Source organism: Thrips palmi, unplaced genomic scaffold (genome assembly GCF_012932325.1).
Source record: "Thrips palmi isolate BJ-2018 unplaced genomic scaffold, TpBJ-2018v1 HiC_scaffold_3, whole genome shotgun sequence".
NCBI classification, from domain to species: Eukaryota; Metazoa; Arthropoda; class Insecta; order Thysanoptera; family Thripidae; genus Thrips; species Thrips palmi.
Genome location: NW_023144630.1, coordinates 3,161,067 through 3,188,676, shown reverse-complemented (window position 1 = coordinate 3,188,676; position 27,610 = coordinate 3,161,067). Strand labels below are relative to the sequence as shown.

Below are 27,610 nucleotides of genomic sequence, written 5' to 3'. Positions count from 1 at the left end.
ACGCCGTCCTCGACGCCGACCTCGACGTCGTCCTCGACGCCGACCTCCGCGCCATCCGCCAAGCTGAAGTGCTCCGAGGGCGACCGTCTGCAGCCGGAGTGGCTCTCGATTACCTCCGGGTCGTCGCTGGCCCTGTCCTCCCTCACCACCACGACGCCCACGTCCACCGCGTCGCCGACACTATCCTCGTCGTCGGCGTCCTCGTCGTCGACGCCCGGACCGCCGCCCGGCTGCCCCGCCGGCCCGGTCGGCGGCGTAGGGGGCGCCGCCGGGCCCTGCCCGCCGTGCGGGCCTGGAGGGCCAGGGGGGCCGGGCCGCCTGTACCCGGAGCACGCCTACCAGCTCCACGGCCACGTTGGCGGCCAGGGCGGCCAGGGCGGCGGCCAGGGCGGCCAGGGCGGCCAGGGGGCAGCCCCCCTGCAGCAGGGTGGCGTGCTCCACGACTACGCCGGGCACCTGGCCCAGCACGCCCAGCACGCCCACCACCTCCCGGACCCCTGGGCCGCGCTCCGGCCCAACATGCTCAACAACCTCTCCGCCTCGGGGGGACTCGTCCTGGGAGGTAGGCAGTGGCCAGCTTCGCCTCCCATACAAATTTTTGTCCTTCATGTGCGTGTGTGTGGGTGTGTGTGTGTGGGGGGGGGGCATTTTTGAGAGGACTGTGGCCCTAAAGCAGCGCCGATCGTGCCTCCTTCACGTAGCGCAAGAAGCACCTCGACGGTTGTCCTGCGCGGCCAGAGTGGGCAGTGCCGATTTGACAGTGCACTAGACTGACGGTCGCAGACAGACAGACGGGGATCCTGCGCCGGATGCGTGTGGCTATTCTTGGTCCAGTCTGGGCAGTCTCGGCAGCAGACTGATTCCGAGAGCCGTCTTGGTCGCTCCGTCTCTCTCGCACCTGCACTGGATGCCCGATGAGTGCGAGAGAGACAGAGCGACGACTCTGGGAATCAGTGTGCAGTCTCGGCAACGCGGTGCCGCGAAGCCGCGAAGCCGCGAAGCCGCGCCGCGGACTCATTTGAATATTCGCGCGGCTAACTGAAAGTTGGGATTAAACAGTGTCGCGGCGCTGCGCCGCCTCTACGAGGTTTAGTTGCGAAGTGCTGCTCTATTGAAACTTCAGCCCTCTTGCAGTGTTTTCCTTGTCTAGCCACCGTTTGGTTCCATTCTCAATTTAAATTTCTTTTAAAAATCGTACGTTTAAAAAAAAATAGTGTAATTTTAATTCTACCGTTTGAGGCTCCAGATGTCGCTAAACACGACTCAAACCGAACGTGTGGATTCCTCGTTCAGAGAGCAATCCATTGGTGGGGTCACACGTTCGGCTCGAGTCCCATTCAGCGACTCTGGAGCTGAAAACGCGTCCGGGATTTCGGCCGCCCCACCGGTCTTCTGGCCCACTGTGCGTGACGCGTGTGTGTCCACTGTCGCAGGCCCCAAGGACGCGTGCGGCGACGTGAAGCGTGGTGTCGTCGGCGAGCTGTCCCTCAAGTCGTCGGCGGGGCCGGGCAGTCCGCTGGGCCCGCTGTCCAGCCCACTGTCCAGCCCGCTGTCCAGCCCGCTGGACCACGGCAGCGTGCACGGCCTGTCGCGGGGCCACCTGCACCCATGCGACCCCCCGGGGGGCCCCATCCACCAGCACGGCCACCACGGGCACCCCGCGCCGCCCGGGGGCGGGGGCGGCCCCGGCGGCCCGCCCCCCGGCGACGACAAGCCGGGCAGCAAGCAGAAGAGGCACCGCACGCGCTTCACGCCGGCGCAGCTCAACGAGCTGGAACGCTGCTTCTCCAAGACGCACTACCCGGACATCTTCATGCGCGAGGAGATCGCCATGCGGATCTCCCTCACCGAGTCCCGGGTGCAGGTCAGTGGCGCACTTTTTTAAATTTTAGAATCAAGAGCCGTAGCTTGAGTCCGTCTCGTCCAGTGACTCTCGCGTCAGCATGGTGGGCCAGAAGACCGGTGGAGGCGGCCAAAACTCCGCAGACGCGTTTTGAGCTCCAGAGTCGCTAAATGGGACTCGAACCGGACGTGTGACCCCACCAATGGATTCCTCGTTCGGAGAGCAATCCATTGGTGGGGTCACACGTTCGGTTCGAGTCCTGTTCAGCGACTCTGGAGCTCAAAACGCGTCTGGAGTTTCGGTCGCCTCCACCGGTCTTCTGGCCCACTGTGGCCCGTTTCGGGGGCCGTTTCTGTAATGACATCGCTTAATTTTATTGAACGCGTGTCTTGGTTTACGACTGGCAGGCAGTCGATGAACCGCACGGCAGTTAGCGCTTTGCCGCCACACTGTCTTGCCTGCAGCAGTGCTGCCACACTGGAAGCACCAAGTTCCCACGATGCGCCAGTGCCGGAAGGGTTGCCAACCTCAGCCTGCTTACTGTAGGCAAGGTCAAGGTCAATAATTGAACTCCAACGTTCGCTGGGTTCTCGTTTGTCCGTAAAAACACCAAAGTGAATCCACTCTCCGCTCGACTAGAGCGAGGCGCGTCTCAAACTTTGGCAAATTCACCCTGAGACGCTCGCGGCTCCACTCCGGGCTCAAGCTTAAAAACCTCCACGCATGCTTAAATCTTTCCCAACATTCCCAACCGGACGAAAAAACTCGGGCTGGCGCACGTGAATCGTTCGGTGAGGTGGGCGAGCACCTTGTTGAGGAGCCCCACCGTGGCCGTGCTTGGCGTGCCTGCTGCAGACTGGGTCCGAGAGTCCTCGCTCTGTCCCTCTCGCACTCACGGGGCGTGCCGTGCAGGTGCGAGAGAGACAGAGCGACGAAAGCGACTGGGCAGGGGGCCGGCCCGGCCGACGCCGAGACGAGCCTGAGACGGCAGAGGTGCTAACTCCCTGCGCCAACATCAAACTTTTCGTCAGCACAAGGGGGAGCCGGGACTCGCAGTCCTCGGCGTCCTCGCCGCAGCGCGCCGCCACTGCCACAAAATTTCCATTCCCTCGGAAGCGGCTCGGGAAAGCTTTATGGAAAAGCGGGGCGGCTAATGTCTGGGTGCCGCGGCGAGGCGCCACAGTGTGCCAGAAGGCCGGTGGAGGCGGCCGAAACTCCACACGCGTTTTGAGCTCCAGAGCCGCTAAACGGGCCTCGAACCGAGCGTGTGACCCCACCAATGGATTGCTCTCCGAACGAGGAATCCATTGGTGGGGTCACACGTTCGGTTCGAGTCCCATTCAGCGACTCTGGCGCTTAAAACGCGTCCGGTCGCCTCCACCGGTCGTCTGGCCCACTGTGGTGCGCTCCCCGGGCAGGCCGACCAGCACACTGAGAGTCGTTCTCGTCGCGCTGTCTCTCTCGCACTCTTGGGGCGTCCCGTATAGGCGCGACAGAGACGGAGGAATCAGTGTGCCGGCAAGCAGGCCGTCTTGCCATTGGTCCCCGAGGACGCGGCGGCCGGGAGGGGCCGGCCCGGGAGGGCGGCGGAGCGGCGCGGCGGAGCGGCAGTCTCCCCTCTAAAATGCTGTTAGGGTCGCGGGTGAAAAACGACTCGCTGGAAGCGCTGAAAATGGTGAGCGAGGCTTCACCGCGCATTATCACCAGACTGACCGGGGCAGGGCAGGCAGGGCAGGCAGGGCTTCGGGTGATCAGTCAGCAGGCCCATCAATCAGTCTGTCCTCCTCTCTCTCTCTCTCTCTCTCTCCGCCATCCACTGCCGCACCTGCAGGGAAGCCTCGTCTTACCCCCTCTCTCTCCCTCCCTCGCAACTTAATCAAATTCAAATCGGTCAGAAATTTAGTTGACTTTCTTGTGCGTATGTCAAAGTGGTGTGGTCAGGCTTTTCCCGTACACTGTGGGCCAGTAGAACGGTGGAGGCGGCCGATATCCCGGACGCGTTTTGAGCTCCAGAGTCGCTAAATGGGACTCGAACCGAACGTGTGACCCCACCAATGGATTCCTCGTTCGGAGAGCAATCCATTGGTGGGGCCACACGTTCGGTTCAAGTCCCGTTTAGCGACCCTGGAGCTCAAAACGCATCAGTTTTGGCCGCCCTCCACCGGTCTTCTGGCCCACTGTGCACTGTGCCTGCCTGAGACGCCCTAAGGTAGGCAAAAACGGCACACGATGCAGTGGCGTGGAGCGGGTTGCCTACGCCCGGCCGCAAGGCGCGAGTGTCCCCGCGGCCGCCTCGAACGAGATAACTCGGAGGCTAATTTGGACGGTGTCGCTTGGCGGCTTGGCAGTGGCTGCGCGCCTCCCTGCCCGGCCTATTCATCACGCGTCGACTCGTCGCCTTGGTAGGCCACGCAGCTCCATCTTGCCCGGCCGACCCTCGCGAGGGGTCAGCTCGCAGACTGATTCCGGCAGTCGCCCCGTGCGGCACGGCACGGCACGGCACGGCAGTGCGAGAGAGACGGAGGCCCAAATGGAGGTATAAATCTCGGGCCGGGCCGCACGCATCAAAACAAGGTGGCGGAGTCCCGGAGGACCCGGCGACCCGTCGCCAGCGGACTCGCTCTGTCTCTCTCGCACCCACGTGGGGCGCGCCGGCAGTGCGAGAGAGACGGAGCGAGGGGCAGTAGGCCGGCCGACCGCGGTTCATTTTTTACCGGACTTGGCGCCCCTCCCCCTCCCTCCCCAGGGTGCTTGCAGTGTGGTGGTCACTCCGCCCGGACGAGTATCAATCGCCTCCAGCGGATCCACCTCCCCGACGTGCGGCAGGGTTACCAACGGACTTTTGTCTTATTTTTTTTAAAGAGCATGTAAGGAGCGGCCGCAAATTTTGTAAGCCTCTGGCTGCCACTCGGTGTGGCAGTCCAGTCCGTGCCACTCCCCCGCGATGTGCAACGCGCTTCCAGTGTGTTTGCATGGCGGTGCTGCAACGCGGCAACGTCGCGGCGGATACGCCCCGCCAGCCCCGCGAGGGTGAAAGGAGGGGGAGGTGGCGTGGAGGTGTGAAAACGCTGGACCTCCCAGGCCGCGCCCCGCCCCGCCCCGCCCCGCCCCGCCCCGCCCCGCCCCGCCCCGTAGGGCACACATACACGCAGCACCGGCCCGTGACTTTGCCCGCCGCTGCCGCCGTGTCCAACGAGTCTCCATTTCAAAGGGGTCCGTGTAAAAAACACAAAAACAAAACAAAAAATTCCAATGCTAATCGTAGAAATCGTCGAAACGGTAGCAAATTCCACGACAGTGTTTGCCGAATTGGCGATGCTGTTCCTGCCGATTGAGCTGTTCGTGAGCAAGTGGGCACTTTGCAGAGCTATCAGTGTGCACGTCGTTGAACAGGACTGCGGGTGCACAACAGTCCCGCCGACTGAGCTGCAGGCTGAGAGTCTGTCTCCCTCGCACACATGTGGGACGTCCCATGAGTGCGAGGGAGACAGAGCGGCGAAAGCGACTCTCAGTGGGTCCGTTCGGAATCAATCAGGACAAGTTTCTTTGTCATTAATAATCGAGACAGAGGCGACGCGTGCTCTCCCCCCACCCCCTTCGCGTGTGTCATGCCGGTCACGTGGCGGAGTGACGGGGCAACAGGTATTCGACGTGTGGGCGAGGGGAGAGAGAGAGAGAGAGAGAGAGAGAGAGAGAGAGAGGAGAGAGAGAGAGACAAGGAGCGTGTGCTACCTTTGAGCTTTACTCCACATAATTAGGCGTCCCTTTGGTCTTCTCCGCATCCCTCACTGCCGATCAAATAAAAGCTACAGCCGCATCCGAGCGAAGGTAATCGGAAGTCATAAAGGTGGGCTGCCTTGCCTGCCGAAGGGCCGCCGGCCGGTGGCAGCATTCGCTGTCTCTGTCGCACTCACAGGCGCAGTGGGCCAGAAGACCGGTGGAGGCGGCCGAAACTCAAGACGCGTTTTGAGCTCCAGAGTCGCTAGACATGACTCGAACCGAACGTATGACCCCACCAATGGATTCCTCGTTCGGAGAGCAATCCATTGGTGGGGCCACACGTTCGGTTCGAGTCAAATCTAGCGACTCTGGAGCTCAAAACGCGTCTAGGGTTTTGGCCGCCTCCACCGGTCTTCTGGACCACTGTGCGTTGTGCAGGTGAGGGTGGGGGAGTGGGTCGACCTTGACGGACTTGCCGGCTGCACTGTAAGGCACCGCCTTCCTGGAATACGGCCCGAAACCCTTTGCGTTTCGTCCGGCGGCGCATCGCCAAGGCGGTGCAGGCGGTGCGTGGGAGTGTAAAAGAGCGACCTTGGCGGCGAGTGAGGGAGAGAGAGAGAGAGAGAGAGAGAGAGAGAGAGAGAGAGAGAGAGAGAGAGAGAGAGAGAGAGAGAGAGAGAGAGAGAGAGAGAGAGAGGCCCAAGGAGGTAAAATGGTCCGGGCGTGCCGTCAGTGCCGCCCAGTCGAAACTTTTCTCATTTCCAAGTAGCGCCCAAAGTGAGTTGACGACGAGGAGGCCGCGGCAGGCACGGCAGCCAGGTGTGGGGCGGGAAGCGTGAGTCCTTGGCTGCGTTGCCACGGCGTTGCCACGGCGTTGCCACCGCGCTACAGGTCGCTTCAGTCCATGGAGCGACTCAACTTTAGTCAGTGAAAAACTTAAGCGCCGCGGCTTCCTCTCCTGCTCCTTCCGAGTTTTGTTGCTGCCTCTCTTTTCTTTTTTTTCTTTGCCTCTCACACACCGGGCTGTCATGCCGGGCCGCACGCGAATTTTAATATTATCAATCTTTTGGCGGCCCCTCCCATTTTTTCGTTGGGTGTCATTATTTCACGAGGCCGGGGGGCCGCCATGGCGCCGTGCCAACCCTGTGCAGTGCACCAACCACGTGAGTCCAACCGGCCGACGCACAGTGGCCCAGAAGATCGGTGGAGGCGGCCAAAAGTCTAGACGCGTTTTGAGCTCCAGAGTCGCCAAATGGGACTCGAACCGAATGTGTGACTCCACTAATAGATTGCTCTCCGAACGAGGATTCGAATTATTTGTTTTGAGGACAGTTTAAATTTACAAACCACATTCGCGATACTGCCGACGGTCGTGGTGGGGAAATTTCATTTGCAGCCGGCTGGCCGAGCTAACCCCGTGTGTCTGTGCCAGGGCGCGGCCAGGGCGCGGCCAGGGCGCTGTCGGGGTGCGGCGAGGCGTTTAGGGAAGTTGAGTTCTTTTAATCGGTTTAAAGCTGCGCGCGGCGGGCACGTGCACGTCCGGGGGGGTCTGACGGGCTGCGCTAGAGGCCTGGAGGCCGCGGTGGAGGCCGTGGGGGAGGACGCACAACCCCACAACACACTGTAGGCTGGCTGCCACGCTTAGGGCACGCTCCCCGCTGGGCCTCGTCCCTGCCTAGCCCTGCCGCTCTGTCTCTCTCGCACTCGCGGCTCGGGCTGCAGGGGTGCGAGAGAGACAGAGTCCTCGGGGGACACGCTGGGCGTCCGTGGGTGCCGCTGGCACAGGGTGCGGCCAAGACAAACTCTCCGCGGGGCGGCGCGTTAATCGAACACGGGATTGGCTGCCGACGGCAAGGTGCACTGTGGATTTGCTGGCAGACCGGTGGGGGCGGCCAAAAGTCTCAACGCGTTTTGAGCTCCAGAGCCGCTAAGTGGGACTCGAACCGAACGTGTGACCCCACCAATGGATTGCTCTCCGAACGAGGAGTCTCCCTCTGGATCCGCCCTTGCTTCGCCCTGCGTTCAACTTCCCCGACAACCTCCGTTTCATCCTCAGACTGAAAACTAAAATCTCGACCGGTTTGCCGATATATAGTCTGTCATGCACGGACAAAGTAGTCGGGAAAGCGTGGTGCCGAAGCAGAACACGGATTGTAGAGTGTGCCTGTCGGGCAGTGCGTCTGCCTGGCAGCCCGTCCGCCCGTCCGTCCGTCTTCGTCCCATTCTTCCCCGGCGCCCGATCCAAAATTAAACGCCCCTGGAAAGGTCGTACGGATCACATGAAATCATAACGAGGGCCAATAATGAATAAGCAAAAGACTGGCTTGCCCCAGCCATCGGCACCCTCGCAGCCTAGCAGTGCAGTCCCACCACGGTGCCACCCCGCACCGCATTCCACAGTGGGCCAAAAGACCGGAGGAGGCGGCTGAAACTCCAGACGCGTTTTGAGCTCCAGAGTCGCTAAATGGGACTGGAACTCAACGTGTGACCCCACCAATGGATTCCTCGTTCGGAGAGCAATCCATTGGTGGGGTCACACGTCCGGTTCGAGTCCCATTTAGCGACTCTGGAGCTCAAAACGCGTCTAGAATTGTGGCCGCCCCCACCGGCCTTCTGGCCCACTGTGCGTTCACGCCCTGAAGGCCGTCGGGCTGGGAGGCTGCCTGGCCCGCTGCGAGGAGACTGATTCCGAGAGTAGTTTTCGTCGCTCTGTCTCCCTCGCACTCATGGCGCGTCCCGTAAGGGTGCGAGGGAGACAGAGCGTCGAGAAGAACTCTCGGAATCAGTCTGCAGGCCCGGAGTATACAGAGCAACAAGCGTATGTAATAAAATGACTAGCCACCCTCTGCCGTCTCTCTCTCTCCCCCTTTCTCCCTCTCTGTCTGTTCCATTTCGCCTGCCCTCCCCCTCTCCCTCCCCCTTTAACCTCCCAGTAACCACTTTATTTGCAGTTTTATTAACTGCTGCTGCAGCCTCCTCCTCTTCCTTCTTCTTCTCCTTCTCCTGCTCTTTTGGTGTAATCCGATGACACGCCGCGGATTTTTCGCTGGGGTCAATCTGTGTTTCTGGTCGGAAATTATGAGCGAGATAGAGAGAGAAAGAGAGAGAGAGAGAGAGAGTGTGTGTGTGTGTGTCCGCGTCTGGGTAGTGGAAAGGTGTGGCCTGCATCTGTCCGGGGCGCCCCGACCCCGACGCACGCCCCCAGGCAGGCGAGGGGTAGTGGGCAGGTGACCCAGCAGGGAAGGGGGGGGGGATGAGTCAGCCTCGATTTGTCTGTCTGTCTGTCTGTCTGTCTATCCGTCTGTCTGTCTGTCTGTCTGTCTGTCTGTCTGCGGTGCAATATTCTGACGCGTGCTTCACGTGTCTATGTATTTTAGCGAGTGATGGTGGCTGCTACGCTGTAAGGCTGTGCCGCGCTGGCCGTGGGAAGGAGGTGGTGGTGGGGGGAGGGGAGCGCGGCCGCATCGTCGGCCAGGTGAGGGGACCCGGGGACGCCGTCGCCGGCCACCCCTTGCCGTCAAGAGCGCGTCTTCACCGGATTCAATATCGCCGCGCCACTGCACAGTGGGCTAGGAGACCGGCGCCGGCGGCCGAAACTCTGGACGCGTTTTGAGCTCCAGAGTCCCTAAACAGGACTCGAACCGATCGTGTGACCCCACCAATGGATTCCTCGTTCGGAGAGCAATCCATTGGTGGGGTCACACGTTCGGTTCCAGTCCCATTCAGCGACTCTGGAGCTCAAAACGCGTCCGGGATTTCGGCCGCCTCCCCGGTCTTCTGGTCCTGTACGCTGCGAAAGAACTGCGCACGACGTTCCCGGGATCCACAGGAGGGAAGTCGCACCAGACCGGAAGTGAGCGGAAGCGTCGCGCCCGTCGACTTCCGGTCCTTCCGGTGCGGTCCGGCCGGCCCTTGTTGACTTGTTGTCTCATCGCGCGGGTAATCAAACATGTCGCGCCGCGTGCGTGTCGCGTGCGCGCCGCGTGCGCGTCGCGTGCCGCCCCGGGGCAATAACGCGCACGTGACCGCACCCCGGCCGCCGGTCGCGCTGTCTCTCTCGCACTGCCGGCACTGCCGCCGCACGCCCCGCCAGTGTGACAGAGACGGAGCGACTTTCGGAATCAGCGCGCTGTCAAAGCAGAGTGAAACGTTCCCACCCTGAGCCTGCGTGTGGACCAGGTGGACCCTTGGGCGGAGCCCGCGGGGAACGTTGCTACACTGCTAAAAGGAGTTGGAAAATTTGGCTCGAACCGAGCGTATGACCCCACCAATGGATTCCTCGTTCGGAGAGCAATCCATTGGTGGGGTCACACGTTCGGTCCGAGTCCCACTTAGCGACTCTGGAGCTCAAAACGCGTCTGGAGTTTCGGCCGCCCCACCGGTCTCCTGGCCCACTGTGCGTGGACCGCCGCTCTGGCACGTAAAAGAACCAACCCCTCGTTGCAATTTCCGTAAGGACGCTCAACACTTCCAGCTGCCCTCGGCGGCCCTTCACTGAGCGCGGGGGCGGTCGGGGGCGGCGCTGGGGGCGGGGGGCTGCGCCGGCTGGGGGCGGCGGAGGGGCCGGAGGGGCAGCCATCGATCGGGGGCGGGGCGGCACGGCGATCTCCTACCTAGGCCGGTACGGTGCGTACATCAACAACGCCCTCTTTCTCGGCCGCCTTCACCGCCCTCTTCGCAGCCAGCCAGCCTGTTCGCATGAATATTAAAAGGCGGTGACGCCGGCCGGGGCTCGCTCAGTCTCGCTCAGTCTCGCTCAGTCTCGCTCAGTCTCGCTCAGTCTCGCTCAGAAAAAGATGGCCGCCATATTTATAAAATCGTGTTTTGGGCCGACTTTAAACTGACCTAACCTTCCTTTAGCATGCCTTATTGTTACGGAGTGCGATTATCCGCCTTAGTTTGGCTGCAGTATTGTGAAAGAACCACTGGCCCAGCCAGATGAGGAGAAGAGGGTGCCAAATTTTAACGACTAATTTTGCGGTCCATTTTTGCCATTTTTTTAAATTATAGACTATTTTAGCTGGCCCATAGGCACCAATTGTGGCTGCTGGGCTCCTGTGCTCTACAGTGTCGCTGCACTTTTAGCACCCCTCCTGGATCCGATCCCTGAAATATTTATCGATATGCACAGTATTAACGAATAATGGGATGCGCGAGAATCTGCGAGTGCTGTTTTTTTGTTGTTTTTTTTTCGCGTAAATCAAACTCCGCCTGCTCGTTTTTGCTCATCATGCCGGTTAATTTGGGCCTCAGATTGTTAATTACATCGCGTTTATTGTTTATTATCTCGCATCGACACCAGCTAGGGGATGGAGCGTGCCGGCCTCTCTGTGTGCGTGCGTGTGTGCGTGTGCGTGTGTGTGTGTGTGTGTGTGTGTGTGTGTGTGTGTGTGTGTGTGTGTGTGTGTGTGTGTGTGTGTGTGTGTGTGTGTGTGTGTGTGTGAAAGCAGGTATGGGGTGCGGCCGCTCCCAGGGGTCCCATACACACCAATCCATTGTGAAACCGCGCATCCACCAAATACGCACGCGCACACACACACACTCACACACACGCTTGCGCACACATACACAGCGGGTGGTGAACAGCCAAAGGGCAAAAATGTAGTCTCTAGAAAGCGCCTGGGAACCTCAAAAGAGCTGAGTCATTAAAAAAAAAGGTTTTGAGCAGTTTGACTGAGGTGTGTGTTGAAAATTGCACTACATTGCGAACCGCCTGAAAACGTTAGTGCCCTCGCTATGTAAGTGGGTTGTGTGTTTGCATTGGTGTGTGTGCGTGAAGATGCGGTCCGCGCGTTTCTGAATGGATTTGGATCGAGAGCCTGGCCCTGGCGCTCCCCCTCGCGAGGCTAGCGAGGCTGGCGTGGCCGGCCATCGGGTGGCCTTTGGGGAGGCTATCGCCCGGCTTGCCTCGTAATGGCTGCGCAAAGCTTTTTAGCTTTTTGATGGCAGGCGAGGTGAGGCGCACAGTGTGCCAGAGAGAGGACCGGTGGAGGCGGCCAAAACTCTAGACGCGTTTTGAGCTCCAGAGTCGTTTAATGGGACTCGAACCGAAAGTGTGACCTCACCAATGGATTGCTCTCCGAACGAGGAATCCATTGGTGGGGTCACACGCTCGGTTCGAGCAAAAGTCAAACTCTGGAAGAAAGTTTCCCGTCGTTTCCCGTGCTGGGTAACCTGCACTCTTGCGTTGCACCCCCGCCCCGATGCTCCGTTCCATCCCATCCCCGCACGGTGCTAAAACAAATCAAAGCAACTAGAGCGCCCTCTATGTATTTATGACAGCTTCTCCCCGCGTTACCGCCAATTCACCCGCCAAAAACAAAACAAATGAAGGCGAAGCGATGAAGTGCATATGGCTGGGGTGGCGCGTCGCGTCGCCCTGCTCCCCTGCACCCCCTGCACTCCCTCCGCGCAATCTGCGCTTCCCCGGCTCGAAGCTGTGCTCGGAGGAGGCAAGGCCATCTATTCGAATGGTGTCATAATAACCCGAAACAACCGCCTTTTTTTACGCATCTGCTGAATTCACCTTCATGCATGTGTGTCATTTAGGGCGATGTGTGAGGGTTACACTGCATATGTGCATACTCAGGCGCAAAAAAGGAGACCTCAGATTTGTTGTTTCATAAAAATCTAAAATTTTCTTTAAAAAAATTCTAAATTTTCTAAAAAAATTTGGAAACCACTGTCTTAACTTCGAAATCGGCCCAAATTTTTGCCCTTGATAAAATCTGCCCCAAAGTTAAAACAAACTTTAGTTTCTGTAATGATAAAGCCCTGGAACAGCAACCACGTCTGACACCATCAAAATGCCGAGTCGAAGGTTCGAATACCGGCGTTCCTTTCGCCTTTTGCACCAGATTATTGATCAATGCCTGATGACTGTCGGCACCTCCCCTCGTGGGTCGGCACACTGTGCGAGGCTCGCTCCCTTCCGGGGCATCATTCTTACATCAGGACACTAATGGCGCCGGGCTGCTGCAGTGGTTGCAGTGGCGTGGCGTAGCGTGGCGCCGCACCCCGGCCGTTTGGATTTGTGTACAGTACCGCAAAGTAACGAGGTGACAAGGCGGTGAATCTGCCGCCGCGTTGCGTTGCGTTGGCCACCCTGCCGGACAAATCCCGCCTACACTGCTGCCAACCGCTGCACACAAAATAAGTTCAGGCGGTAAAATGTAAAAAAAAATGTCTTTTGCCTTAAATGTTGACCGAGAATACGGGCATGAGAAACACACCCTTTTGTTCCTACCCCCCAAGCGTTTTGATTCTAAAAAATTAGTGCTGGTGGTGAAAACACTAGGTCCGTTGGAGGTATGACGCAACAGCGTGGTCACTTTTATTTGTTTGACACTTTTCCAGATCCATTCCTTCCCTCGCGGAGAAACATTATAAGGCAGGGAAGTCGATCGGAGGGACAATACATGGCACAACATGTTGTGCAATGCTTGTGTGTGTGTGCGTGTGGACCCCCACCCTCACGGTGTGGGCTTTGTGTGGTCGAATAGGAGGGGAAATGGGAGTGGGGTGTTGCAGGCAGGACCGGGGGTAGGGCGTTCGCAGGCCAGGTTATTAGCTGAGGGATTTAAAAGACATGTTTATATGGTTAATAACCCCCTTTGCCGAGCTCCACACTTTCTTTCTTTCTTTCTTTCTTTCTTTCTTTCTTTCTTTCTTTCTTTCTTTCTTTCTTTCTTTCTTTCTTTCTTTCTTTCTTTCTTTGCAGCCCATATTTTAAACAAAACTTGGGCTTGATTCTTGACCGAGGGTGATTGTTCAGTGCTGCAGTGCCACGTCAAATTGATTCCCGTCTTTCTTCCGAACGTCAAATGCCCCTTTTAAACGATCAAGGGCTGCACGTCAGAGGCTCCGCGAAACAGACACGGCGTCGAAAACTCTCTCTGAAATGTGCTCCCCGTTTCGGCAAAGCGTCCCCGCTCGGCAGTGCTCGGCAGCCATTCCTGCGCCGTTTGGTGCGCCCCTCCCAGCGCCCCTCTGCCACGCCCCGCCACGTGTTTTGACGGCGCGGGCGGGGTGGGGCGGCGCGGGCGGGACGTTCCCGCGTTCCGTTCCGCCCCTCCACTTTTCCGAAATGGCGCGCCGTCTCTCTCTCTCTCTCTCTCTCTCTCTCTCTCTCTCTCTCTCTCTCTCTCTCTCTCTCTCTGTCACTTTATTGAAGAATTCCCGAGCTTCCATTTTATTGTTTTCGCGCTCCTGGATTTTATTTCGCCCCGATAGTGTTTTACGGTGCAGCAAAGCGTATCCGCGTGGCGCTAGTACACTGCCATGAATTAACTGCCAAATTAAATTTTCGCCGTATATTTTTAAAATTTACCGATTTTGTTTCGCAGTTCAAGCACAATAATCTCTCGCACCGAAACTGAAAGTGCTCTAAAAGTTAATGACTTTCGGAATGCGTCCTTCTCACTCAGTCCCCTAGCGAGGATGGCAGGCCGTGGGCAAGTCAGGGCCAAGCCCACCCGCATCGAAACCCGTTCTTTTTATACGGCTTTCTGGAAATGAATAAATTAGCACGGCTATGTATGTACATCAGCAGCACATCTACTCGACACGGGATGCCTGTCTGCCCACCCCTCCCCTGCTCCCCCACCCCCTGCTGCCGGTGGCACTCAGTCGGTGTCTACAAATAAAGTGGCACGTCAAAAATGTTGACGAGAAGTCACAGTTTGCGGGCGAAAGGACGAGCGCACCCGCTCATTCATTCATTCATTCATTCATTCATTCATTCATTCATTCATTCATTCATTCATTCATTCATTCATTCATTCATTCATTGCCGGTCATATCCCCAAAAGTTCATCTACCACTCAAAACTAACCATACTCAGCACCCCCCCCCCCCCCGTTTTACTTTTCTTTCTGGCAGTGTTGTGGCACCGGTAATGCGAATATGATTTATCTGCGTTGTTATGAAGTGGCTGGCCTAGTCTTGCCTCCCCCTCGGCATGGCCACGGCATCGCCCCGGCGTGTCACAGTGACTCCGCGAGAGGCGCGACGGGGCGGGACGGTTTTATCCTCTTGAGTGGCATGAAATGGATACACACAGCGCGGGGGTACACTGTGCCAAAATCAAGGCCGCCAGGACAATAAATTCATGCAACGTGATTTTTATTTTTTACGACATTAAAATTTGACTTTACAAACTTCATTGCTCTTGGAGCGAGGAATCCGTTGGTGGGGTCACACAGTCCCATTTAACGACTCTGGAGCTCAAAACGCGTCTATAGTTGTGGTCACCTGCTCCGGTGTTCTGGCTGGCAGCCTTTGGCAGCCGTTGGCACGGCCGTGCCAGATATCGCGAGTGCGTCACCTACTCTGCAAAGCGCGAGCCCCGCTGGCTGCGACTACTGGGCACCCTCTCTGACCTTGGTGTCAGGCTGTCAGCTCCGTGACGCCTAGTCTCTGACACGACCCGACCTAGGGCACGGTGGGCACGGCACGCCGACCGCGCGGGCAGCGTGCCTGCCTGCCTGCTTGCCCGCGCACGCCAGCCGGGCAGCCAGGGCAGCCAGCCAGCTAATGGGTGCGCGGCGTGCGCGGTCCTGTGGGACCGCAGCGTGCCACCGCGCCACCGCGCGCCACGCCTCCCGGCATCTGTTACACCAGGCAGTGTCACCAGGCACCGCAAAAAAAAAAAACACCGCAAAAGTGGGACTGGACAAAAAAAAATATCGCATCACCATGCTGTCTCAGTCTCACTGCCTCAGAGAGACTCGGCCACAAAACTTGAATTTTTACCCTCATAAAAATTATTGCTAAAATCGTAAGGTCCCTTATTGGCTACAGAACTTCATGAAAAAATTGAAATGTCCTTCGGTTTTGCTTTTAAAAATTGAGCTGGTGGCGGTTTATACCGGTGGAAAGCAGTCCTGGGACTTCCCGATCTCTGTAAATTGAAGTACCTGAATTTTATTTTCATATTTATTGTATTCGTTTATCTATTATTTGTTAAAAAATGAAATAAATTGATGTTTTCCAAAAAAAAAAAAAAACAATTTCATTTTTGCGCGACCACGCGTTTCCTGGAGGTGGCGCTACCTTCCCCTCGCTTCGGCCACCCAACACCACTTCGCCATTAGACGACAGAACCACTTTTTTTTGTCGTTTCATCTTTATTTTTTTTTGGGGGGGGGAGAGGGGGATTTTCGTCTCGAAGCAGGTTGTTGGCAATTTCAAACCGGCCGCCAAAATCTGGAGGGTGAATCTGCGACCCTCCAGCGTTCGGCCCCTGCAGACTGGTTCCGAGAGTCGCCCGTCTCTCTCGCACACACGGGCGACGCCCCACGGCCCCACGGGTGCGAGAGAGACGGAGCGACGGAAACGGCTGCAGCCTTGCGCCCCCCTCCGTGATTGAAAAACAAGTCCCTGCAAATAAAAGAGCCGTGAAGGAAAGGAAATGGCGCTGTTTACGAGTGGGGACGCAAACGCAGTGGCGGAACGTCGGAACGAGGGGAGAGAGAGAGAGGGGGGGGGGGGGGGGGGAGGGGGGGGGGGAGAAGGGCGTAGGGTCGACAACCTGGAGTCGGAGCCCTGGAGCGGCCTGGAGCCGATCCGCCGAGCAATAAGAAAGGACTTGGGAAAGAGAGGGGCCTTTTCCAAGTTCCTGGATTCGATGACGCCCAGTCGGATGGAGCGCGATGTCTCGAGTGCAGGGAGCCGAGAAGTCGAATGGATTTCAGGAACACTTTCAAAAACTCTGTAAAGACGTGTTTTGAGCCCCAGAGTCGCTAAACGGGACTCGAACCGAATGTGCGACCCCACCAATGGATTGCTCTCCGAACGAGGAATCCATTGGTGGGGTCACACGCTCGGTTCGAGTGCCGTTTAGCGACTCTGGAGCCCAAAACGCGACTAGAGTTTCGGCCGCCTCCACCGGCCTGCTGGCCCACTGTAAGTTGAACGTGCTCATGTGACTTTTGGTGTGTCTGCAGGTGTGGTTCCAGAACCGGCGCGCCAAGTGGAAGAAGCGCAAGAAGACCTCGAACGCGTTCCGCGCCGGGGGGCTGCTGCCGTCGCACGGCCTGCCCCCCTTCGGCGCCATGTCCGACTCGCTGTGTCCTTCCACCATGTTCGGCTCGCCAGACTCGCGCTGGGGGGTGTCCACCATGACGTCAAGTAAGTCCCCTTACAGTGGCCCAGAAGACCGCCGGGGGCGGCCCGAAATCCCGGACGCACTCGAACCGAACGAATTTTGGCCGCATCCAACGGTCTTCTGGCCCACTGTGTACTGCCAAAACTAAGGCGTACAGTCACCATGCTCTTTATGAAGTGCACCACCATTTTCACCTTGATCCAGACAGATCCCAGCCCAGCCTAGCACCGTTCCGAAGGTACCATGTACCCGTTGGCGCTCTTGCAGGTCAATGCTCTTGCTCTGGTTCGAGCGCTGCCGCGGCAAAAAAAGAGGGGGGGGGGTCGTTTTATGGCCGCTTCTCAAGTCGCTTCGCTGTGTGACAAATCGCTTCTTTTACTCTTGAGCCACGCCCTCCAACAGACAGACAGACAGACAGACGGCGTACCTCGCTGGGGCGCATCGCTACTGCAAACAACTGCAACGCCAGATTCACTTTCGGATTGCGTTTCGTCGCGTGTTTTGATTGCGATTGCACCGTCGGATTGCATGGCTTCGCACACGCTCCGTCCTTCGTCGCCTCGTCCCTCTCGCACTCGCGGGCCTTGCCGTCGGCATGCCGTCGGGGTGCGAGAGAGACAGCGGCGCAACCGCCGCGATCCGGTTCGAGGCGATCGCACCTAGGCCCGGCCAGGCCCGCGCACAGTGGACTTGCCAGAAGACCGGTGGAGGCGGTCGAAACTCCAGACGCGGTTTGAGCTCCACAGTCGCTAAATGGGACTCGAACCGAACGTGTGACCCCACCAATGGTTTCCTCGTTCGGAGAGCAATCCATTGGTGGGGTCACACGATCGGTTCGAGGCCCATTTAGCGACTCTGTAGCTCAAAACGCGTCTAGAATTTTGGCCGCTCCGCGGCTCTTCTGGCCCACTGTGGGCCGTCCAGGCCGTCCAGGCCGCCTACCCCAAATTCCACGTCGACACGTGTGCTTCGACTCGGCTTTGCCTGACTTTGCCTGCCGTTGGCCGCCCCGTTCGCACCTACAGTCTAATGCCTCCCCCCTCCCCTCCCCCTCCCCTCCCCCTCCCGATACCACTCGCCGGCTCAATGATTCACCAGAAGCCAGAGCTACTGTGCCCCCCCCCCCCCCCAACCCCCTCCCCTGCCCCGGTCATGGAGCAATAGAGCAGTGTCCAGCACTCACATACATTCATTCATTCATTCATTGTACAGCTGTGGTCTTCAGGGTAAGAAGGAGTGGGTTCGAATACCAGCAGTACAGAAACACCCACAGTAGCCGGCCTAAAGAAGGGGGAAAAGATTTGCAGTTCTTGTCTATACTTTACTGTGGTCAAGTGCTGCTTTTTGTATACCTTTCAAGTGAAAATGGTGGTGAGAATTTTTTCGCACTGGTCGCCTGGGATTTACGCTCACCCATGTTGTTGTTGTTGTTGTTGTTGTTGTGTTGTTGTTGTTGACTGGTCCCGTTGTTCTGCAGGCCTGACGCAGCTGAGCCAGGGCGGGGTTCCCATGAGCAGCTTCGGCCAGTCGCTCGGGCAGCTCAACCAGGGCGGCTCTCTCGGCGGCGGCCTCAACGCCGGGCTCAACATCGCCACCTCCATGGCCTCCAACGGGTCCTCGGTGTACCCCGGCCACTACGGCCTCAACACGCTGGGTAAGGCGAAGTGCTGCAATCCATTGGCACACGTGCGTTCACGTTTAGCGACTCTGGAGCTCAAAACGCGTCGAGAGTTTTGACCGCCTCCACCGGTCTTCTGTTCAGGCGACCTCAAAAAACCATCAGTCGAAGACGGTGACTCTGACTATTTCCGCTTTCGGAAAGGTAACACAAAACGGGCACGTTGTTCTTGCCTTGCCGGGCCCCGCCGAGGCCTCCAGCGCGGGCAGCGAGTGAGGGGGCGAACAGTCGGAGACTCGGACGTGTGAAGCGGATGTGCTGCGGGTAGTTGAACCATGGAGCCGTGCGGTGCCGTGCGGTGCCATGTCCCATGGAGCTGTGAAACGCGTCCCTCCGCCCTCTCGGCTGCTCACGGCCCCCTGCGACACGCCGGCCGTGCAGGCACCAGCAGGCACGCCGAGGCACGCAGTGGGCCAGAAGGCCGGTAGCTCTGGACGCGTTTTGAACTCCAGAGTCGCTAAATGGGGGTCGAACCGAACGTGTGGCCCCACCAATGGATTGCTCTCCGAACGAGGAGTCCATTGGTGGGGTCACACGTTCGTTTCGAGTCCTGTTTAGCGACTCTGGAGCTCAAAACGTGTCTAGGGTTTTGGCCGCCCGCGCCGGTCTTCTGGCCCACTGTGCGGCAGGCAGGCAGCGGCAAGCGCAGCGCACCCTGGCGGCCGGCCGGCGAACCAGGGCGTTGCTCGCGCTGCGCTCGATACTGTGGCACACTGTAAGACTGCCGGCACACTGCCGTGGCTGCGCCCTGGCTGCGCGGATGCGAGCATTGGTCGCCAGGAGCGCTGCGTGTCACCTCATTAATTTCAATCAGGCCTTCGTGCCTTCGTCAACGACCTCGTGATTCCTTCCATTCATTTTCCCGCCATTTTCCCCGGCAAGGGCCCCAAAGCGCACAGTGGACTAGAAGACCGGTGGAGGCGGCCAAAACTAGACGCGTTTTGAACTCCAGAGTCGCTCAGCAGCACTCGAACTGAACATGTTACCCCACCAATGGATTCCTCGTTCGGAGTGCAATCCATTGTTGGGGCTACACGTTCTATTCTAGTCCCATTCAGCGACTACGCGTCTAGAGTTGTGGCCTCTGCGGGCACTGCAGCGGACTCACAGTGTCTCTTGTTGCAGATCCCGTCTTCTACGGCCATGACTCGAGCGGCGCGGGCATCGGGGTGGGGAGCGAGACTCTCAACTGACAGCAACTCTTTCCGCGCCACACCCCGCCCCGCCCCGCCCCGCCCCGCCTCGCCCCGCCCCGCAGGGGGGCCCCCGCGAGGCGCAGCACTGTCAAAAAGGAGGTTGCTTCCCGGTCGGAGGCCCCCTTGGCACGAGGGACACCAGACTTGCCAAAAGTTGGTCAAAGCTCAGTGATGTTGTTTGGCTATATTCTAGGATTTGTAAGGGAAAAACTAAAAACCCAGTCATTTGTGCGATTGTTGTATGTTGATTTATTATGTATCAAAACGGCGATGTTTATGCATCGCTTCTGGTGATATTTAGCTGATTAATTGCAGACTAAACGCGTCTCCCGTTCTGTTTTCAAGTGATTTGTGCTGAGTTGTTTGTCTCGGTCGTTCTAATTTTAAGTTCCTTCCCCTGGATTCTGGCCCTGTGACCCCCAAACATTACTTCAACTTGTATACGAGTCTATCTGTTTGGAAGTGCGCCCAGCACCCCGATTCCCATCGATTTTACACCGATGGGTGCGACGCTATTTTGATAGGATATTGTTAATATTTTAGTATGCGTTTTCGGAAATGAGAAACTAAACCTTCCTCTTTTGTTTTGGTTGGCCACGTGTTGACGCGACTCTACACGAGCAGTCGCTCGGGTCGAGTCGACTCGGCCAATGTGTGCGTGGGACAAAGTTTAATTTGTACATTCAGTACCTGCTCTAGAGATTATTGTACTGCTCCTTCATTATTGTTAGTGCTAAGAGTACTCCATTTTGTGATGTATGACAGAGCGAGAAGAGGCTGCGAGGGAGTCACTTTTGACTCCGCGTTTGAAAAGTATCTACTTCATGGCCTAAACTTGTCCAGACTTCGCCATCTAGCGACTCTACGCGGTTAGTTTGTTCTTCGCATCCCAACCTAGTATACGATGAATTGTATACGCGGCTGAGGGGCCTGTTTTCAGCCCTGAGACTTACCAGTAAAAACAAAGTATACGATTATATAATGAATTATTCTGTGTATCTTATAAGGTGGTTCATGTCTGAATCACATCTAGTCCTCGTGTTTGAACTGTGGATTGTTTGGACGTTTGTGAAAGGGGTAGCACTTTCGTCATAGTACGTGCTCACTCACCACGGTGTTGTAATTTTGAGAGACCAAACTCCTTTACGGCGTGTTTCTGGCCTAGGCTGTATGATATCGAAGAAACAGATATCTAACGAAGCTTGGAAATTTTTCCGCTTTTTGCATTGCTTGGTGTTAAAATTTGGAATAATTTGTCATTCGGCCGACTGAAAATAATAATTTCATGTTCTGTGCGTTCGTGAGACCGCTAGTCTCATGGTGCGTCGTATGTGTTAACAAAATGTGTCTAATTTTTTGGTTGTTGCGCAGTCTCGTTATGTAGGTAACAATAATGTAGGTACAGTTTCTGCGTAAATGTTGGTTACCATCTTTTCCTATGTTCCACTCCAAAGCAAATAGTCAATGAGATCGAATCATGTCATCATTCCTAGTAGATATTTTTTATCCTTATGATAAACAATGTGTTGTCATTTGATTTTCTTTTTCAGTGGCCAAAAATGTCTAGATAAAAAGTATATTATTATTGTACAATAAACAGTGTACATAGTCGGAAGTTATGCGGTGTCCTAATTTCTTCAGCTTCAGAGCCCTCAACGAGACTCTCCTCGCTGCTTTCCCTTTGCTTTTCAAAAACAGGGCGTTTCGCGCGCTTTGCGAGCTCAGCGTGGCGAGAGCGGGAGAGAGCGCCTGCGAAGAACGGGACAGGCCGTGCCGCCAGACACCGCTACCCGGACGGTGGCCTGCCTCCGCAGGGGCCGAGGCCGCCCGAGGCCGCCCGAGCCACAGAGGGCCAGGAGACCGGCGGCCAAGACGCGTTTTGAGCTCCAGAGTCGCTTACCAGGACTTGAATCGAACGTGTGACCCCACCAATGGATTCCTCGTTGAGAGAGCAATCCATTGGTGGGGTCACACGTTCGGTTCGAGTCCTGTTTAGCGACTATGGAGCTCAAAACGCGTCGGGAGTTTTGGCCGCATGCGCTACCAGGCAGCGCGTCGTATGTCGCACCACGTGCGACTTGCAGCCCGGGCTTTCGGCTCTCACGGCCACACACACACACACACAGGGCGGCCGTTCCCTTCATGTTCCCACCGATGGGCGATGGGGCTCGTGGGAGCCTCTAGCGCCTCTAGCCGGCACGCCGGTGCACCGAGGATCGCGGTTGGCGGTGGCCGCCGTGCCGCCGTGCCGCCGACACAGCGCGGCCCTGTGTGCCCCACGACGCCGTGCCTCCTCGCCGTGCCCCTGCTTCTTGGTTCTGGCACCGGGACGCTAAACAAACAGAGCCGGGCCGGAGCCGCCGATTCTGCTCGGCCGTCCGGCCCGTCCTTGCCGGCAGACCGATTCCGCGCTGTCGCTCTCTCTCTCTCTCTCTCTCTCTCTCCCTCCCTCGGGGGCGAGAGAGACGACAGCACCGTGCGAACACGGCGGGTTCGCCACACTCTGTGGACATGTTTTCAGATCTTCCCCGCTCTACAGTGGACCAGAAGAACGGCGCAGGCGGCCGAAACTCGAGACGCGTTTTGAGCTCCAGAGTCGCCGAAAAGGACTCGAACCGAACGTGTGACCCCCACCAATGGATTCCTCGTTCGGAGAGCAATCCTTTTTGTGGGGTCACACGTTCGGTTCGAGTCCTTTTCGGCGACTCTGGAGCTCAAAACGCGACTTTGGCCGCCGGTGCTGGTCTTCTGCTGGCCCACTGTGCGGCAGTAGTTCGCGAGTCCGCCGCGCGATGGCAGCACGCTGCAGAGGGGTGCAGTGTGCCAGCAGAATGTGCTGACGGAGGCCGTGTAGACCGTGTTGCGCGAACGCTGCGTCTGCCTGAGGCGGTGACGCGGTGACCAGACCGCACACCACCGGAAGACCGAGGTCACCGCTCGCGGTTTCCGGTGGTGGAGAGAGACAGCTGTGAGACCGACCAAGGGAAAGAAGAGGAAGACATAGGTACCACCAGGGAACTCCCACACGACCCTAACCGCGTCCACGAGGAAATTCCCGCTCGACACGCGTGCAACCGAATCGAACTGATTTCAGATCAAACACGCAATACCTCGTTTGGCCGGCGCGTTTGGTTCGAGTCCCACTACACCAGAAAAGCACAGCTCAAATCCAAATGGAGGCTTGTGCCCGGGCCGCAGTGGGGCCTCTGTCTGAATCACGGCGCCGTCTCTCTCGCACTCGTGGAGCGACGGCACGGCCTTCAGCCGCGGGGCTTTGGCGCCTTTGGCGAAACGAACGGGCGGCACGAGTGCAGCATGGGGCGTCAGTAACAAGCTCCCGAACAAGTCTGGCGTCCGAGCGGAGGCTGCGGGGCTCTGTCTCTCTCGCACTGGTGGAGCGGCCCGTTGGGGTGCGGAGCTCGGAATCAACCCGCTGGACGACGGCCGGGCCGCCCCCTCTCTCTTGGGGACGCTCTCGGGGATAACGAGACAAGTCCGATGACGCAGTGGGCCACACTGATCATGGTTAGTGTAGGCCCGGCCGATCCGACACTCTTGAAGCTGATTGTACCGCCGCGTGGGGCATCGGCGTAGCCCTTGTGTCTCTGTCGCACTCATGGGGCGGTCCATGGGTGAGCGAGAGAGACAGCGACGAAGTGACAGCGGGTACAGCCCCCTTGGCTGCGCCAACGCAGACAGTCGTCTTCGTCGCTCGGTCTCTCTCGCACCTACGCGGGACGCCCCATGAGTGCGAGAGAGACGGAGCGACGAAAACGACTCAGGCTGGCGGTGCGTTTCCGCACGTCCGGCACACAAAACAAGGCGGCTGTCGGGGCGAGGCTGCAGTCCCTCTCTCTCTCTCTCTCTCTGCACATAAATCCAGTGGCGGATTACCGGGGGATAACCACCGGGATCAAACGGCACCGAGCGGCCCGCGGAGTCACGCTGAGTCGCGCGCAGCGGCGCTGGGACCGGGATACAAACTAAACGCTTGGAGGTCGGCGGCGTGTCGGCGGGGTGGGGCGACAAGACAAGGCGGGGCGACAACGTGCTCGGAAAGACGATGCCAGGGCACCTCCGTGTCTCCTTGGTCAGCCTCGCCTTTCTGCTTTCAGCGAATCGGTTGTACTCCGCCGTCAGCCGACCCACAGCTCAACCAGCTGAACATGCCGAAGCCGAGGCAACTGTTTCAAATCTGTTTGTCTACACTTCCTTGATCCCTTTCACAGTTCGGTTTGTTATTATTAGGAATTGACATGAAATTATCTGCTTGGATTTTTTTAAAGGTTGATTTATTCAAGCAAGCCGGAACTTGGAGGAGACATCGCAGTCGGAAGATATCAAAATCATTGTCAATGCGACATAAGAAGTCAAACAACTATAATAATGAGGGACAACCCCACTGTCATCCTATCATCAAATGACATCAACTTCATACACTAAATCAGAGATTTTGTTTTAATTAATTTAGTCTAAAATCAAAAGGTTAAAAAAAAAAAATAGTTTTCACTGCTGTCTTTGGAAAGTGCTTTCTATTCTTAAGTGTTACATGAATAAATAATCACAGAACAAATAGTTCCTTGAACTTTTTTTTCATAACTGATATATAACTAAATACTTTCAGAATAAATGGCTACTAGAACCTTATGAATCTAGGTACATCATTTATCACAAGTAAAAATAAAAAAAATTAAAATTGGGGTATAGTCTGGATAAAAATACATTCAATGCAACAAACTGCATAATTATTTGAGTATTGATATGGCAAGAGAATCAAATACATAAGAATACTTATATATATTTAAGAGATCAACAAAAATAATGATTATGTCCGAGATTAGGCACTAACATAATCAGTAACACTAATAAAAATAGATCGAAAAAAACACAAGCGCATAAATTGCATTGAAATACATTTGTGTCTGGTGAGAGGACAGAAAGCACGACATTCATTTAACAGGATGAGATTGGTCAAAATTTCTTGGCTTTCTTGGTCTTCTTTTAGGGTTTCTATCATTTGGTCGAGACATAAATGGGATTGATGAATCAGATCTAAAGTGCTTAAGCTCAGCTTTGGTGGGAGGCCTTCTTCTTTCATTTTCTTTCGCAGACCCAGAGGATGATGATCGTTGCCTACCAGAATACCAGGCTTGAGTGGACTCTCTCTCCACAGCTGGTGCTTTAGTTTCAGGTAGAGGGCCGGTCTGCAGACATGAGCACATTTATCAGTTTTTGAAGTGCTGCTACTGATTCATGTAAGTACTGAAGTAGATAGGTTAGAAGAAGTAACTTACATTTGACTCCAAAGGCATTTCTGTACTTGTGTTACTTGTGAAAGCTGTGATGAGAGCATCTTTTAGCGGCATCGTGTTCAAGATAGAAACCTGTTTTATGAATTCCACCTTGTCTTCCTCACTGCCAGCTGATAAAAAAGAAAGCTGGTTAACCAATCTCAAGTTTATACCTTAATACTCAAGCACACAGGAAAGGACATACCATCAAATTCAATTTCTATACGAACTGGAAGATACTTGTGTGATTGATAATGTAAATGAATATACGCTTTACTCAGCTCCGAGCCAGCCTTATCATCGACATGACAAATCAGCTGGACCTCAGTGGTGCTCACACTGGGGTGGATTGCAAGTGATGGAGAGACTAGTGACTGAAAGCAGAACAAACACAGACAACATAGTTAGTATGAACAGTGATCAATGACACAAGGCAAAAGTTGTTTAAACAAACCTTGGCTTGGTTAAATTGCTCTCGTCTCCAAATGAATAAGTTTACTTCATGTTGCAAACAACGAATGAAATCTGCAAGCCTATGAACTGATGAGAGATCAGCTTCCTCAACGCGTTCCCGAAAGGATCTGATTGAGTGTGGGAGGACAAAGTGGGCGGCTGTCCAGACTGCAAAATAACCATAAGGCTTAAGAAATAGTTTCCTCAAAAACATGCTTCCCAAGAAAGTTACAAAGTCAATGGACACTCACCAGATCCAAGTTTACTGAAAGACACGGAATACGTGTCACAAAGCTTGCCTTGATGGTAAGGTCTAAATGTTATATGCAAAGTCGTTTCCGTAGACTCATTAATTTCACAGCCTGAAAAAAAGAACAGGATACTTAGTAACTTAAGAACAGGTTTGAAATGAAGCCTGATGTGTATCACACCTCACCTCCCCACATCATGAACATTCTTTCACACTCTGGATCAGGTAACTTGTTTTCGAGCTTTTGTTTCTTCTTTCGTAGCTCCTCGATTTCTCTCTCCAGGCGGTCCTTGCGTTCTTGCCACTCAGTGAAGTGGTTGGGGACGTCCTGCTGCCTGTTCGACGCGTGACTTCTGTCCTTACGGTGGCTCCTGCCAAACATTTTTTTCCACAAGGGGACACACTGCAGAACTGTTTTACGTCAATCACTTGGTTTTCATGTTCTGGACAAATTTCCAGAGTCCTGTCAGCGCGTCACTCACAATCAAAGACTTGGAAACTAGGCTAAGGGTCGGACAACTTGTTGTCATCCGGCGAGTAGCGTGCGTGCGAGGGGTGCGGGCGCGAGGCGCGAAAACCGGGCTGACTGCGAATACCGATAGTGTGTTGCGAATAGAGCAAATCAACACTTGCTTGTTTTTGATTATTTCGAACGGTTTTCGCGTGTATTAGAGGACACTAGACACCAATCAGAAACTAGACACTCTCAGAAAATTTTAAAAAAAGTTTTGCAATCCTTATTTTTACTGGGCGAAATGAAAAGAAAATTGGCGATCACAGGCACTGCCGTGACGCTACCCCACGCTGAGAACGACGCGCGGCGCTACCCCAGGCGCGTGTCCCGGAGTAGAGACGCGGCGCGGGGAGGAGCCGTGAACCCAGCGACGCTACTCCACGCTGCACAGTGGGCCAGAAGACCGGTGCAAGCGGCCAAAACTCTAAACGCGTTAAGAGCTCCGACTCGCTAAATGGGACTCGGACCGAACGTGTGGCCCCACCAATGGCTTGCTCTCCGAACGAGGAGTCCGTTGGTGGGGTCACACGTTCGGTTCGAGTCCCGTTTAGCGACTCTGGAGCTCAAAACGCGTGTGGAGTTTTGGCCGGCTCTACCGGTCTTCTGGCCCACTGTGCGCAGGGCGGCGCCGCGCTACCCCACGCCTCAGGGTGCTGCCGCGCGTCGTGGCTGGTCGATACCCCGCGCCCCAGACTCCCTCCCGCTCTCCAGCCGTCCGGCCTTGCCTCGCGCATTGTCACCACCACCGCGACAGGCAATTCCGGGCTTCTGCTAAACCTGGCGACTAACTAGGGACGCGGACCCGGGCCGCCGCTCATCGTGATGGAGGCCGTGCTGGAGGCCGTGCTGGAGGCCCTGCTGGAGGCCCTGCTGGAGGCCGTGATGGCGAAAGAGGGAATCCGGAAGCAGTCTGCATTGCAATCACAGCCCTTTTTCTCATTTCCTTGCAATCAGACTGTGCGAAGCACTGCGGAGCTCTGCCGGCCGGAGCGGCCAGGTGAAGGACAAATCAGCGACCAAATGGACGGGCAATTGCAGGAGATGAGACGCGCCGTCCTGTCTGTCTGTCTGTCTGTCTGTCTGTCTGTCTGTTCAGTTGTTCTTTTGGTCTCAGGCACAATTTTCAGGAAAACAGGGGTTTTGTCCACTGCTGCCCCCACCAATGGATTCCTCGTTCGGAGAGCAATCCATTGGTGGGGTCACACGTTCGGTTCGAATCCCCTTTAGCGGCTCTGGAGCTCAAAACGCGTCCGCGATTTTGACTGCCACCGGTCCTGTGGCCCACTGTGGGGCGGTTCGGAGTCCGGGGCTGCATCCCTTCGCCCTCGCACCTCGCGCACCTTCAATGCAAATGGAAGTTGGCCATTTTGTGCTCGAGATGAGGGCCAAACGAGATCTTTCCGGGCGGCCTTCGTGTTATTCGCGTTATTCGCTGGAAATGGGGCGACTAAACTCATCTTGCCGCCGTAGTGCCGAAGTGCCGGAGGTGCCGGAGGTGCCGGGGCCATTATGACAAATGGAGCGCCGGCACGCTTTCTCCAAATCACGCCTAAATGTC

General features: G+C 56.3%; 2 protein-coding genes across 3 annotated transcripts; one reads left to right on the top strand and one right to left on the bottom strand.

Annotated features, from left to right (window-relative positions):
- The first annotated feature begins 438 nt into the window (after nt 1–438).
- LOC117648457 (homeobox protein orthopedia) lies at nt 439–21,161 on the top strand. Its single transcript, XM_034390961.1, has 5 exons — nt 439–562; nt 1,434–1,864; nt 16,510–16,693; nt 18,148–18,324; nt 19,474–21,161. Exons 1-5 carry the CDS (start codon nt 520–522, stop codon nt 19,539–19,541), a joined length of 903 nt encoding a protein of 300 aa, XP_034246852.1. The 5' UTR covers nt 439–519; the 3' UTR covers nt 19,542–21,161.
- A 2,886-nt stretch (nt 21,162–24,047) lies between these two features.
- LOC117648456 lies at nt 24,048–26,117 on the bottom strand. Of its 2 annotated transcripts, XM_034390960.1 has the most exons (7): nt 26,021–26,117; nt 25,725–25,909; nt 25,540–25,650; nt 25,290–25,456; nt 25,041–25,209; nt 24,839–24,966; nt 24,048–24,748 (listed from the first exon to the last, which is right to left on the bottom strand). In XM_034390960.1, exons 2-7 carry the CDS (start codon nt 25,741–25,743, stop codon nt 24,494–24,496), a joined length of 849 nt encoding a protein of 282 aa, XP_034246851.1. In that variant the 5' UTR covers nt 25,744–25,909; nt 26,021–26,117; the 3' UTR covers nt 24,048–24,493. The 2 variants fall into 2 exon arrangements, with proteins under 2 accessions (XP_034246851.1, XP_034246850.1); XM_034390959.1 differs by having other exon boundaries at nt 25,725–26,108.
- Nucleotides 26,118–27,610: the final 1,493 nt, after the last annotated feature.

Coding starts and splice junctions, on each gene's coding strand:
- LOC117648457 (XM_034390961.1), top strand. CDS start 520: ATGCTCAACAACCTCTCCGCCTCGGGGGGACTCGTCCTGGGAG. Junction 1,865..16,509: donor TCACCGAGTCCCGGGTGCAG/GTCAGTGGCGCA, acceptor GTGTGTCTGCAG/GTGTGGTTCCAGAACCGGCG. Junction 16,694..18,147: donor GGTGTCCACCATGACGTCAA/GTAAGTCCCCTT, acceptor GTTGTTCTGCAG/GCCTGACGCAGCTGAGCCAG.
- LOC117648456 (XM_034390959.1), bottom strand. CDS start 25,920: ATGTTTGGCAGGAGCCACCGTAAGGACAGAAGTCACGCGTCGAACAGG. Junction 25,457..25,539: donor TTTCAGTAAACTTGGATCTG/GTGAGTGTCCAT, acceptor GTTATTTTGCAG/TCTGGACAGCCGCCCACTTT. Junction 24,749..24,838: donor AAATGCCTTTGGAGTCAAAT/GTAAGTTACTTC, acceptor TCATGTCTGCAG/ACCGGCCCTCTACCTGAAAC.